Consider the following 15,273-nt stretch of genomic DNA (forward strand, 5'->3'; position numbering starts at 1 on the left):
GACCGTCCACAGACCGTCCACAGACCGACCACAGACCGTCCACAGACGAATTCTCCGTGCTGAGTGACATGTGATCAGCTGCTGTTCGGACGTACAGACCAACTCTAACTGAAGAAAACGTACAAACATATATATCTATATATATTTTTTTTTTGCCCTCTGAGCTGATTTCTGGATGTTTATTCGGAGAAGTTACGCTGAATAAAATCAACGCCTGCTTCACGTCTCTGCGTTCACACGTCACCGAGTGAAGACGAGTGTTCACTGAATGTAGGCGGGTTTCCGTTAACCCTCAATTTAAAACTGCGAATATAAAAAGTGCCAAATGGAAACACGTTGATTTTAAAAAACTCCCTTTTATCGCAAAACAGTTTTTCTTCTGACATGAGGCCATTTTTCAGATGACTGCAAAGACACGTTTGTCCAAACTGCCGTGGAAACACTTTTTAGTCTCTTCTAGCTCACATGATGCTACGAGGTCACGTGATGCTGTGAGGTCACGTGACGCTGTGAGGTCACATGACGCTTGTTGTGATGTTGTGAACATCCGTCGCCATGGTTACTGGTACATCACTCAGTGGAAACACAGTCAGCTCCACGTTGAGTTTTATCAACATTTCCAAAATTTCGCTTCAGTTTTCCTAAAACCTGTAATAAAAACCGCCTTCAGGGCTGTAAAGGATCTAGATTTTGTCCATCTGCTAATAAACTACAACAGCTTCCTGTATGAGGACACCTGTCCCTGTCAGTGGACACCTGCAGCTCACCTGAGCTCAGAGGACCGGCTGTGTTCAGAGAGACGATCATCCGGCTCGTCCTCTGAGTCAGCAGCCAGGACAGACAGACTGAGACCGGAGAGACACAGAGGGGAGAGACAGGAGTTAGAAACACAGAAGACAAAAAGGGACAGACATTATGAAAGGCAGAGTCCTGTCCTCACTTTACAAAAATCTGCTCACGTCCTCAAAATGGTCCTGACTGCGCTGGTCCTTCAGATAAAATGTCCTTACTTCCTAGAGACTCTTTCGATGAGATGTCTTCGCTTTACATAAAATGTCCTCATTTTGTATAAAATGTCCTAATTTTGTATGAACATCTTTGGTTTATATTAATGTCCTCAATTTCTATAAAACGTCCTCACTATTTAAAAAACGTCCTCTCTTTCTATAAATCTCTCTCCAGCCTGGTCCTCACAGAGACAGAGGACGGGGACACACACTGTACTGAGGGACACACTCATGCAGAAAGTCTCAGTCTCGTGTCTCAGTTTAGTCTTGCTGTAGTTGTGTGTGAATGTCGCAGAGAGAAGACGCCCGGAGCTGCTGTTTGACCCACTTCCTCCTCAGAGGACATTAAAGTTTGATGGCGCCGACAGCGAGACGTAATCGGACTCGCTCACACTCGTCCTCTGAGACTTCACACTGATATGGACACCTGTGTCCTCCACAGGGACAACGCTCCCACAAAGTCAAACACGATTTCCATCACGCAGTCAGCTGAGCAGCTCCGGGCGCATTCAGCCTCCCGGTGACATCACACGCCGTCTGATGACATCACACGCCGTCTGATGACATCACATGCCGTCTGATGACATCACACATACAGGTGAGTGGATGAGGATAAAACAGAGACTAACTTTAACCTTTAACTCCCCTCTAGCCACACTGATGCATGCTGGGAAATCAGCAACACTAACGCTCACACGCACATCCGTCTCTGTTGTCATGACGACACAGAGAGTCTCCCTGAACTGGAGCCAGTACGAGGACAGAAAACACAGACTGGGACCAGTTTCCTCTCAAGGAGCGTCCCCCCTCAGGACCTGATCCACTCTACACCACGTCCCCCACAGCAGAGTACTACTACTGCTACTGCTACTACTACTACAACTACTGCTCCTGCTACTACTACCACTACTACTACTACTACTACTACTCCTCCTGCTACTACTACTACTGCTACTACTACTACTGCTACTGCTACTACTGCTTCTACTACTACTACTGCTGCTACTACTACTACTGCTCTTGCTGCTACTACTACTACTACTTCTACTACTACTGCTCCTGCTACTACTACTACTGCTACTACTACTACTACTACTACTACTGCTGCAGGAGATTTTCTTTTTCCTTTGAAAAATGTCTCTGATTCGGTCGTGAATATTTACGTTTACGTGTTGAAACTGCGTCAGTTTCGTATTTTGAGATCAGAAGACGGATGTTCGGTGTGAGCGTCACCTCTGGAGCGTCCACACAGAGAGACGTCAGGTCATGGAGACGAGGGGACAGACAGAAGAGGACACACAGATGGTTTCTAGATCCTCTGTGTCTCGTCTCCTCCTGTGTGACGTGTCTCTGTGTGGACGGACTGTCTTCAGACGGTGAGTCTGAAGACAGACGGCGAGTCTGAGAGCTGATCTGAGATAAGACATGGCAGTCATGAAGACTCACTCGCTGAGGCTTCTGCCTCGTCTCATGGAGGACACCACGGGCCCAGAGAGACACTCCTCCCTCAGGGGGACAACACTGCAGGGTGAGGATGGGGGATGACCAGGTGGAGGAAGGTAGAGAGTATAGGTGAAGAGGGAAGGACAGAGAGGACAGATAAGGATGCAGGGAGCAGGAGGGGACATAATTCAGCAGAGAAACAAAGACAGTTAAGACAAAGCAGAGACATCAACAGAGAGACAGGACAGTGTGAGGACTGAGAGGTAAAGCAGGGAGAAACAGGTAGGACAGCTCAGAGGGACAGACAGGACGGGACTAAGGACGCACCGATTCCATCAGTGTGAGGACACTGAGCTTTTAATGTGTTCTGGACTTTCTGATCAGTTTGTCCCTCATGTTCTGTCCGCGTATCGCCATTTTTCCGAAACTTTGTTTTTTAATATCTTGTGTAAAATAAAAACACCATAAAACCATAAAATTCACTCATTCACTCATTCAAAGGAACATTTCTGGGTGTTTTATAAAGAAAAAAAAAGTTTTTGTTTTTTTTCTTTCAAAAAACATTTTGGGCGATTTTTTTTTCTTTAATTTTTTTTTTTTTTGATTGATTTTTTTTTCCATTAATGTGTCATTTTGTCCCCTAAAAATGTCTTTGGTGATTTCTAAAGAAAAAAGAAAGTTGTGACCAGGACGCGGTTCGACCCTGACGCAGTATTTGGAGGGTCGGCTGAAGGCGGCGTGCTGCCGTCGGATTTGAAAAACGCTGCACGGACTCGTCTGAAGACGTCCGAGCTGACCTGAACGATGATGTCATCACCGTGCGAGCGGATACTCACTCTTTGTGACTGTTTGTCCGCTCAGACGAGTCTTTCTCTCCCAAAGGTGAACTGCGACTGTGAGGCAGAAAAACACACAATCAGAAACTACATCACACAAACACGTCTGCATCACCGTGAAGATAAAAACTTTAAAATATCTCTTTCAAAAAACACAGGGAGAAGACATGAGCAACTTTTGAGCAAGACATACTCAAAAAATTAGACAGATTTTTTTTAATTACTAGAAAATAAGCTAAATAAATAAATATAGGTTAAAAAAAAAAAAAAAACACGAGAAAATGACAAAAAAATTACTGAAAACTATTTTCTATGAATATATTTTTTTCCATTATTTAAAATATAAAATTTAAAAAATTTAAAAGTAGTTTTCTCTATTTTTTTTAAATTCCTCTGAATCAAGAAATTAGCAAAAAAAAATTACAGGAAAACTACCTGATTTTTTTTTTAAATGTGGGGAAAAAACTATGTTTAAAATTATTGTGGTTTAACATTTTAAAGTGTCAGAAATAATCTTTTTCTTGCTTGCCTTGTTTGTTTGTTTTTTGCTTTCTTTTTCAGGTTTTTTTTATTTGTTTTGTTCCTGATATATTTTTTAATTATTTTACTAATTTCATGGTATTTTTTGTACTTTTCATATTTCTGACTCATTTCTTTGTACTTGTTACTGAAGTTTTGTTAGTTTTAGCTGATGTCTTCTGTCACTGCTGACTGCCTCCTCTCATGTTTCTGGAGCGTAGCAGCAGGTTTAGTCACGTGTCCTCACCAGCCGTACGTCTTCTGCGGTTTGGGCAGCGGGTCGTCGAAGAACGAGTCCCCGTCGTCGGGGTCGTCCTCCACCTCCAGGTCCAGGTCCGGACGCTCCCTCTTCCTGTGGTCGGACGCCTCGTTGTGTCTGAAGCTCGGCGGCTGGAAGTCTCCTTTGCCCAGAGACGCCGCGCTCTCCGAGTCCTGAGGACCAACACACAAACACACAAACATCACAAACACACAAACATCACAAACACACAAACATCACAAACACACAAACACACAAACACCACAAACATCACAAACACACAAACACCACAAACATCACAAACACACAAACACCACAAACATCACAAACACAAAAACAACACAAACATCACAAACATCACAAACACACAAACATCACAAACACACAAACATCACAACACACACAAACACACAAACACCACAAACATCACAAACACAACAAACACCACAACATCACAAACACACAAACACCACAAACATCACAAACACACAAAACATCACAAACACACAAACAACACAAACATCACAAACACACAAAATCACAAACACAAAACACACAAACACACAAACATCACAAACACACAAACACCACAAACATCACAAACACACAAACACACAAAACATCACAAACACAAACAAACACAAAACATCACAAACACACAAACAACACAAACATCACAAACACACAAACACACAAACATCACAAACACACAAACATCAAAACACACAAACATCACAAACACACACAAACATCACACAAACACACAAAACAACACAAAATCACAAACATCACAAACATCACAAACACACAAACATCACAAACACACAAAAACACACAACACCACAAACATCACAAACACACAAACATCACAAACACACAAACATCACAAACACACAAACATCACAAACACACAAACACACAAACACCACAAACATCACAAACACACAAACACCACAAACATCACAAACACACAAAACACCACAAACATCACAAACACACAAACACCACAAACATCACAAAACACAAACAACACAAACATCACAAACAACACAAACATCACAAACACACAAACACACAAACATCACAAACACACAAACACACAAACAACACAAACATCACAAACACACAAACATCACAAACACACAAAACACACAAACATCACAAACACACAAACACACAAACACCACAAACATCACAAACACACAAACACCACAAACATCACAAACACACAAACACCACAAAACATCACAAACACACAAACACACAACAAACATCACAAACATCACAAACACACAAACATCACAAACACACACAAACATCACAAACACACAAACAACACAAACATCACAAAACACACAAACACACAAACACACAAACATCACAAACACACAAACACCACAAACATCACAAAACACACAAACACACAAACATCACAAAACACACAAACACCACAAACATCACAAACACACACAAACATCACAAACACACAAACACACAAACACACAAACATCACAAACACACAAACACACAAACACACAGACACACAGACACCAGGACACAGACAGCAGGACACAGACAGCAGGACACAGACAGCAGGACACAGACAGCAGGACACAGACAGCAGGACACAGACACCAGGACACAGACACCAGGACACAGACACCAGGACACAGACAGCAGGACACAGACAGCAGGACACAGACACCAGGACACAGACAGCAGGGACACAGACACCAGGACACAGACAGCAGGACACAGACAGCAGGACACAGACAGCAGGACACAGACAGCAGGACACAGACAGCAGGACACAGACAGCAGGACACAGACAGCAGGACACAGACACCAGGACACAGACAGCAGGACACAGACACCAGGACACAGACAGCAGGACACAGACACCAGGACACAGACAGCAGGACACAGACAGCAGGACACAGACAGCAGGACAGCAGGACACAGACAGCAGGACACAGACAGCAGGACGCAGTGTGAAGCTCGGAGACTCAGCCTGCGTTGTCTGGGTCTAGAATTTCCGCACAGATTCACAAACAGAAATCTCTACAATCAGCGCAGTTTTAAGGGGGCTCTTGATTGTTTTTGAGTCGAGACCAGGGGGTCACCATGACCTTGACCTTTGACCTTCAACCACCAGATTCCATTCACTTCATTGATGAGTCCGAGTCGACGTCTGTGCCAAATTTAAGGAAACTCCCTCCAGGCCATATTCAGATATTGCGTAGATGAAAATGAGAGAGATGCAAGGTCACAGGGACCTTGACCTTTGACCTATGACCACCAAAATCTAACCAGGTCATCATTAGGTCCGAGTGGACATTTGTGTCAAATCTGAAGAACTTTCTTCAAGGTATTCGTGAGATATAACATTCAAAAAAATCTGTCTGACTGACGTAAGTACGACCTGAAGAAACAATCCCTCGGGTCTCTGCTGTCGTCGTCATGGAGACATAATAAAACTAAAAGAGCCAAACGTCACTCAAGTCTTCACCAGCGGAGACGTTTCTTCAGTTTTAAGCTGACTTTTAAATCATTAGCTTTAAACTGGTAACGGAGAAGCTGGTGGAGGAATTTTTGAGGAGCTGATGAGAGAAAACAAACCTCATAGTTCAAGTTTGTTCTGATTAAACTCAGATTTTCCTTTTACAAAGTCGGATGTTTGTCTTTACGGGACGACTCGACGACTCGAGTGGTGCTTTTGCTCCCTCTGAAAACTGGCAGCGAAGTCATACTGAAACGTATTATTTAATCACCACGTTTCACTGATCTCTGTATTACAGAAGGTTAATTAACATTAAAGTACAGCTGTGTGGTCTTTGTTCGTCACTGTGACTTCTGTTATCCATAATATCCGCCCACGCTCTCCTCCACCGACGTTTACCATCAGCACCCTAATTTAGGTCATGAGGGCCACTCACAGATTTACACTGAAAAACTTTTTATGGACATTACTCAATGTTTCCTTTAACATTTATGTTATTGTACTTTTGTTTTTAAATATTTTCATTACATTTTATTCAGCTGTATTTGTTAAAATCTATTTTATTTTTATTTATTTTATTATTATAGTTATAATTATTAGCTTGTCTGTCATCTCAAAGGCACTTTGAATTGCACAGAAATTTGACTGATTTCTTTATATTCAGTCAGCCGACTGTGTTCCTTTGAAACCTGAGCAAATTTCTTTGATTTCTGTCAAAAACATGGGGGGACGGCACAGAGCAACTGAACAAGACATGGCCCAAAATGAGCAAGATCAGCAAAAAATGTACCCGAAAACAAGCACACACAAAAAGAAAGAAAACAAAAACAAAAATGACCCAAAAAATACTGAATATATAATTTTTCTTTATGTACTATAATTCTAAATATAGAATTATACTCACTCATATATATACATTATACCCGCAACAAACGTGGTTTTCTGGTTATTCTTTCCTGCTTTTTTGAATAATTTTCTCCACATTTTAAAAAATAATAATTTTCAGGTAGTTTTCCTGTAAATTTTTCACTAATTTCTTGAATTTTTTTTCTCAGCGGTTTCGAAAGAAATCAAACCAATCTGCTCAGATTTTAACGGGCCAAACAGCTTGTGAAGGACAGCAGAAGAAAACAATGTCCATCCAGGTTTCAACAGCTTAAAGTTACAATTCATTCAGTCAGTCCAGAAATAATCATGAATAATTGAACAAAAATAAATTAAAATTAATTATAAATTCTCTCTGTTTATGCACGTTCAGGTTCTTGGATGTATTTGTTCTTTCCTGCCTCGTTTTTTGATCGCTGTTTTACTCCAGCGTCTTTTAAGAAGAAAATTAACGAGAAATAAAAATTAAATCACATTATTTATTTAATTTTTATTTCGAGAAACACGCAGCGGAGGAGGAAGCTGCTGCTTTTTCTGCCCCGAGTATCTGCTTGCAGGTATTCCAGAGCAACCTCCACCGACAAGTCGAGGCCAAAACTCAACCTGAAACAGTCAGAGTGATGAAGACGAGGAGAGATTCAGACCGAGCTCGCTCTTATCTGATATCACTGAGCGTGTGTGTGTGTGTGTGTGTGTGTGTGTGTGTGTTATGAGTCTGAGGAGAAGGAGACAGGTGGAAAGGGTTAACAGTCAGTGATCTGGATTCAGATTTCTGTTAACTAAAGAGATGTGGAGGTCAGAGTTAGTGAGCAGAGGAGAGTATTTGGGCACAAACATGATCCACGTCAGCACACAAACGCTTCGGGCTGCGTCACATCGCCCTGGCGCTGCGTTGTGTTTTCGGAGTGTGTCACCTGCAGTCTGAGCGCTGCAGCGGGGGGGCGCTGTGGTGACAAACGGCAGGAAAAGCCCAGTGTTAATGTTTAGCTTCACTTCTGTCACCGGGCTTTGTGACGTTGTGTCAAAACAATATTGGAGGAACGCCCCGAGAGAGTTTTCTCGAATTTGGCACAAACCTCCACATGGACTCAACAATTAACTGATTATGTTTTGATGGTTAAAGATCAAGTCACCGTGACCTCGACTGTCTCACCTTGGGAAAATGTTTTCAAATTTGCCACAAGCGTCTATTTTAAGTCACAAATGAACTGATTAGAATTTGGCAGTCAAAAGTCACTGTGACCTTTTGCCCCTCTTATTCTCTTTAAAGCGGTGTCTCCTCTAGGGAGGTTCCACAAATTAGGCACAAACGTCCACTTGGACTCAATGATGAACTGATTAGATTTTGGTAGTCATAAGGTCAATGTTACTGTGACCTTGCATCTATCTATTTCTTGCAAACGAGTTGTCTCCAGAAACCCTGGAAGAAATTTCTTCAAATTTGGCACAAATGTCCACTGTTTAGAAAGTGGCACTAAAAGGCCAAGGTCACTGTGACCTTTTGCCTGTCTTATTCTCAAGAAAGTAATATCACAAGAACTCCTTGAGGGAGTTTCTTCAAATTTGGCACAAACGTCCACTTGGACTCAGCGATGAACTGATATGATTTTAGTAGTAATAGGTCAAGGTCACTCTGACCTTGGATCTGTCTCATTCTCATGATTCTCAAGAACTCTCCAAAAGGAGTTTTCTCAAATTTGACACAAACGTCCACTTCGAGTCGAAGATTAACTTACTAGAATTCGGTCATGAAAGGTTTGAAGGCCAAGGTCACAGTGACCTCATGAAACATGTTTTTTGGCCATAATTCGCAAATTCATACTCATTATGACAAAATTTCACAAAAATGTCGAAGACGATGAAATAAAGTGACGACATTTTGTATCCAAAAGGACAAAGGTCACCTTCACTGAGACAACGTCATGTTTTCTGTCCTTTACTCAGCGTCATCTCTCAGGACCAGAAGAGAGACATTTGGTCAGATACTGAATTGGTGACAGTAATCTATAAACGTAGCTGACTGCGTCCATGTTTTCAGGCATGGACGTAAACTGACAGTAACTTTAAGTTTCCTTCTGGGCAGAACGTACAGCGCCGTCCTCCCCAGACGCCACATTTGTTCCCCACGTCTGTTCACCAAACGGTCTGATCAGCTCTGTCGAACCCTTCAAGGACCGCTGCTTGTTACCGCTGAGCGCAGGTCGAGTTTGTTCACCTGAGTGGTAAGAAGGGCGGGCGCTGTCCTCTGTGTTAGCGTGCTCGTGTGGACCATGTTTGCGTCTTTAGCGTGAAGCTGAGTGATTCTAACAGCTGTGATGAGCTGCAGGAGCATTTAGTCAGTGATCAGGCGGGTTTCCATCACAGATTTGCACATAAATTAAGCAATGTTTTAAAAAATGTTGATAAAACTCAATGTGGAGCTGACTGTGTTTGAGAGGAATTGTAGATTCAAAACTTCCAGATGATCCGCTCAACTTTTTAAGAGTGATGAGATGAAATAACAGCTTTCGTAACGCTGTAAAATATGTTGGTTTGATTTTTCTTTAAAAATCCAGGTAACTGATTACCTTGAAAAATGTATGTAAATCCACTAAACTTCATTTATTTAAAGTTTTGTCATATTTGCTTAATTTACGCGTTTAATTAAATCTCTAAGTTTTTCATCAGTAAACTGTGCTGTATATCAGTATTCTGCTGGTTATAAACTACATACGTCATATGTGTAACATGTTAACAAATCTGAACTCGCAGAACTTCATCATGAGCTAAATCCTCTTCGTCATGATCAGGTTAAGTCAAACTAACTCGGTTTACTGCAGTTGCAAACACTCAGAAACAAGTCAGTTTAAACTTTCTCTTTTAAGTTGCAACAACTTCACAAAATTAAGTAAATACAACAAAACTTCACAATTAGATAGAAAGAAAATGTTAATTAGGATTTAGAGTTATTTTTAACTTTCTCAACGCAATCAGTTTCCAAAATTATTCTAAGTTTGGACAAATACAGATTTTTACAATCAACTGAAATACCACCTCATGCCAGCGGAAAAACTTTTTTTTTAATCTTATTTTTCAACAATTTTCATTTTCAATTTTCATTCAAAATTCAAATTTATTATGACAAAAATAAATAAATCTACCTTGTTTTCCATAATTGCCGTGTTTCTGTGAGTATTTTATGTTTGCAGTTTGTGCAGTTTGAGTGTTGATGGAAACCCGCCTGCTGTGACGGTGGGGACGAGCTGCAGGCGTCTCCGTCTCTTGGCGCCGTTACCTTTGCTGCTGTCTGACTCTGTCCTCCTTTATATCTGGGGATCTGTGCACGACAGGGACACAGCAGCTATCAGCACACCTCACACTGAGCTCAGCCGTCGCTGCACTCTGGTCACCTGATGTCACGCTAACCGCTTTGTTAGGTCCGCCTCGTAAAAACACGACACGGCAGAGCGGTGAGCGTCAGATTCAGCCGTAAAACCAGGTGTAAAACTGTGTTTCTGCATGTTGATGCTCTACAGCTCTGTAAAGGCGACACTAATCTGTCCTTTTTTTTCCCTCGTTAACCCTTTGATACCTGAGCAAATTGGCTTGATTTCTCTCAAAAACATTAGCAGAGGGTAATGTGCAACTTTAGAGGAAATTACCCAAAAATTACCTGAATATTAGCACAAAAACAGAAAAATAAGCAATAAGCAATTTTAAATATATAACTATGATAATTACAAATGTGGTTTTCTGGAAAAATTTCCAGAATTTTCTTTTCAAAATACTTTTCTACATCTACAAATGTCTTGCCAAGTTGCTCATTGCCTTTTTTACCATGTTTTTTTAAATAAATGAGAAAGAAAACTAATGTTTATCAAGGTGTTAAAGGGTTAAAGAGGAGCTCGGCAGCTGTCGACTGACCTGAGGGGGTTTAACGTCTCACTGTGCTGCGGTGATGTACAGGTGCACCGCGGTACGCTGTGACATCACTGGGGGGTGTGGTTTCGAGTTAAAAATCGCACCACTGAGGGAGACTTTCAGAGGACAGCGTGGCGGTTTTTACTTCTTCCGTAATCCGGTACGGAGGTTTATCTGAGGCACCGATAATAAACTCACCGTGTGCTTCAGAGTCTTTAAAACAACAAAAACTCAGCAGGAAAACAGACCTGCAGACCCTCACTGATCTGTGTGGGAAACCTGAATTTTGACTGACCGATTGTACACGGAGAGAACATCTGAGTTTTCTCAGAGGTCAGCCATCCACAGTGACCGTGACAGCTCAGCAGGTGACGGCAGACGTACCTTACTGACCGGCGGAGCGCTCTTCTCCTCAGGAGGGACGCTGACGTCAGAGTCCTGAACCACCTGAACAAGCAGGAAACATCGACGTTACTTTCAATTTAAGAGCACCGTGTCGACCAAACACGCCAAGACTTAAACATGTGCAATTTTATTATCACAACATGCAACTTTCCATGTACAGTTGTTGTAAATATTTAAACCAGTGAGTTTTTATACTGTTTATATTGTTCTTTTTGATTTATTTATCTCGTACAGACCTTGCTTTTATATCCTTCTGCTGCTGTAATATTGCAAATTTCCCTGAAAAACGAAACTTTTTGTGTCTTTATGTGGTGGCTCTGTACGGAAGCCCGTAAGGGGCAAAACATATATATTTTTTTTTAATAATATTTCCAGAGATAATGGAATAATTTTCTCAAAATAATGAAACTGTGTTTCTCCAGATAATGACATTAATTTAAGATCTCGAGAAAACAAATTCACTCTTTAGGTCCTATAGGATCATAAAGGCCAAGAGCAACTTGCTGAGAAATGTCCCAGAAACTGCAAAAAAAATAGTAGATTTGGAATTTAAAAAAAAATCTTATTTAAAATAATTTTAAAAAGCTAGTAAAAAATATCCTGAGAGCCATATATTTCATTGGCATTTCAAATATTTCATTTTTTCAGAATTATTATAATTTTAATCAGTTTTTGAGGTAATTTCTTTGTGTTTTCTTTTTTTTTTTTTTTTACTTTTTTGTCTATGCTTTTGCTAATTTTACCAATTTTTGGGTCATTTGAGTTGCTCATTGCCTATTTCTCATGTCTCTGGAAGAAATCAGGCCATTTGTCCTGGTCTAAAAGGGTTAAATATATTGATTTATCAGTACATATTGATTCTGAATATTTAAAACAGTTTCACTCCTCATTTTCTGCAGTTTTGATACACATCTACCAGCTGCTGTTTCTCGTTCTCTGTTATTGGTCGTGTTTTCGTCACTCTGCTTTTAATAAATATTTTAAGTCTTACATCCTAAATATCGTTTTTCCCTGTGGTATCAAAAATGTATCAATATGTTTGAAGGTAATGTGAAAAGACGGGAATGTTTTACGTTGATCGGACGAAGGGGACACTGCTGACCCTCTGAAGTGTCTGAATGTGATTTAGGAGAAAATGTTGGACTGCTCCTTTAAAAGAGTGAAACTCACCACACTTCTGCACTGAGAGAAGAGACGCCTGTAAAAGCCCACAAACAGCTGGAAGTCTATCGCTGTCAACAAAACACACAGATGACGGAAAAACATCAACAACAAACAACAAGTCTGCACACACAAAAAACACCGAAAGAAACGCGTCAGCTGATTTCAAACGCAGCTTCCTGTTTCATTTGAAAACATGGCCAAATGTATGTGGTCACCCCTGTGTAGAAACGTCAGCGTTCTTTCTGTTTCGTTTCTTTGGACTTTTTAGTTTCGGTGAAGTGAAATCTTCACACTCCAGATGTTTTTTACTCATCTGTCTGTGTTTCAGCAGCTGCTCTCACACCGCTCTGCACAAAAGGTTCAGTCTCAGAATTTGGGGACAGAGTTGTCTCACTTTGTGCCGACAGTGGAGGTAGAAACAGCGCTGAGACAGCCGGCAGGACGGGGTCATGGACAGGACGGGTGTGGCGTTTTGACGGCGTGTTCTGTGTGCGACGCGACGCAGGAGATTTAAGAAGCAGCTGTTAGCAGCTAACTAAAAGAAGCAGAACAGAAAAAGGGTTTCATTTTGGTAATTATTAAAGAAAACTTGTTTTCCTTAAAAATCAACACCAAAAATGTTTTCAGAAGACACATTTTATCTTTTAAAGATTAAAGATTGTTTTAGGCTTTTACCTTCATTGTGATATGACAGTACAAGTCTGAAAATGGGAGCGAGAGGGGACGACAAGCAGCAAAGGGCCGAGGCCGGAATCGAACCCGCGGCTGTTGCAGCGAGGACTTCGCACATGGGGCGCCAGCTCTACCAATTGAGCCACTGGGCGCCCCGACACAAAAACTTCAAAAGAAAAAAAGCCAAAATGTTTTCTTTAATTGCTTAGAATTGTTTTAGAAAAGACCACCAAAAATGTTTGCAGGGAAAAGATACCGAAATGTCTTTAAAAAAAAGAAGAAATAAACAAAAATAACATTTAAATAATCCCTAAAATTTTGAAGGGAAAAAAAGTACCAAAGTTTTTCAAGAAGAAAAAAAAATGGAATTAGCCGCGATGTAACAGGGGGACGCTGAATGACTGTCACTAACACGTGATGTCATTGTTACTGTTTACACAGAGCTGCTGACACGTATGTTACACGTCACACTAGAGGCTCACGCTGTTGTGTTAAAGCTCTTTAGTTTCTGTGATGCCGGCATGCTGTCTAAAATCACAGACTGGTGACACATGATGCCGCCGTCTGATTGGTTCTGTGTAAAACCGTAAAGGGAGCGTGAAGACGACTTCAGAGAGACTCTGCAGAGACGCTCAGAGACGCACCCTCATATGTTTTTGTACACATCGGTATTTTGTTATTAGTGTTTTAATATTCTGAACTTTGGTTTTGTCATTCGGGCAGAATGGGGGCGGCACTGGTGTCTGACATCCATCTTATTCTGTAAACCTTTTTATTTGGGAAGCAGTTAAGCTTGAAAAGTGCCATATAAATTAAGATTATTATTATTATACACACACACACACACATACCAGCTGACGGAAAGCCAGACTGGCGTGCTGAAGCGGTGTGTTCACTGGCAGTGGGAATGCTGGCCATCGTCTATATTTAGCGAGTTTACGCGTGTTTTGCGTGCACGCGCTAATTTTGTTGGTAAAGAGGTAAAAGCAGCTCAGACAGAACTGGTTTTAAAGGTCTGCTGTGGGAAATCGTCCTGACCTGAACACTGAGAGTCAGACCTGATCGGTCAGCTGTCCACATACTTTTGTCCATAAAACAATCTGAAGACAGTGTCTTACTTTTGGAGAAGGTTTTGTCTGCAGCTCTGAGCTCGTCAGTGATGAACCTCGCCAACATGTTCCTGCAGAAACCAGTTTCACATCAACACACCGGAGATCGTTTCCATTCATCAAACTCGTGCTCACGAGACAAACTAAACCTCAAGAAAATGACGCAGCAGAAGTGTAGAACGTTTACTGGAAATTATTAATATCAAATATGAATCAAACTGTGTTTTTCGTACTTGCTGAGAGCGGGGAACAGGTCCGTGAAGACGCTCGTCAGATCGTCTCTCAGCACCGAGCCGCTCCCGTCCTGCAGGACAACAAACAACAACAACCCGCCTCAGCAACGCCCGCTGTGATTGGCCAGAGACCGATGACATCACACTCAGGTGCTGGACGCTCACCTTGTCGTATGAGTCAAACTTCCTCCGAACGATTGACATCTGTCTCTGAGACGGTTCCTGTGAGACGACACGGGGACGAGAAGCATGATGAGGACACAGAGAACAGGAGTGTTTTAATTTCTTTATTTTAACACTCAACGTCCCTCTGATATTAACTAATAATATTATTTATTAAT

The 15,273-nt window shown here is 41.3% G+C and overlaps 1 protein-coding gene across 1 annotated transcript; it reads right to left on the reverse strand.

Moving 5' to 3' along the window:
- Nucleotides 1–233: 233 nt before the first annotated feature.
- cep43 (centrosomal protein 43) lies at nucleotides 234–15,179 on the reverse strand. Its single transcript, XM_042503874.1, has 10 exons — nucleotides 15,098–15,179; nucleotides 14,933–15,003; nucleotides 14,709–14,770; nucleotides 12,925–12,986; nucleotides 11,734–11,796; nucleotides 10,724–10,765; nucleotides 4,053–4,237; nucleotides 3,287–3,343; nucleotides 768–845; nucleotides 234–303 (listed from the first exon to the last, which is right to left on the reverse strand). Exons 1-10 carry the CDS (start codon nucleotides 15,134–15,136, stop codon nucleotides 234–236), a joined length of 729 nt encoding a protein of 242 aa, XP_042359808.1. The 5' UTR covers nucleotides 15,137–15,179.
- Nucleotides 15,180–15,273: the final 94 nt, after the last annotated feature.

This window comes from Plectropomus leopardus, chromosome 16 (assembly GCF_008729295.1).
Source record: "Plectropomus leopardus isolate mb chromosome 16, YSFRI_Pleo_2.0, whole genome shotgun sequence".
Taxonomy (NCBI): Eukaryota; Metazoa; Chordata; class Actinopteri; order Perciformes; family Serranidae; genus Plectropomus; species Plectropomus leopardus.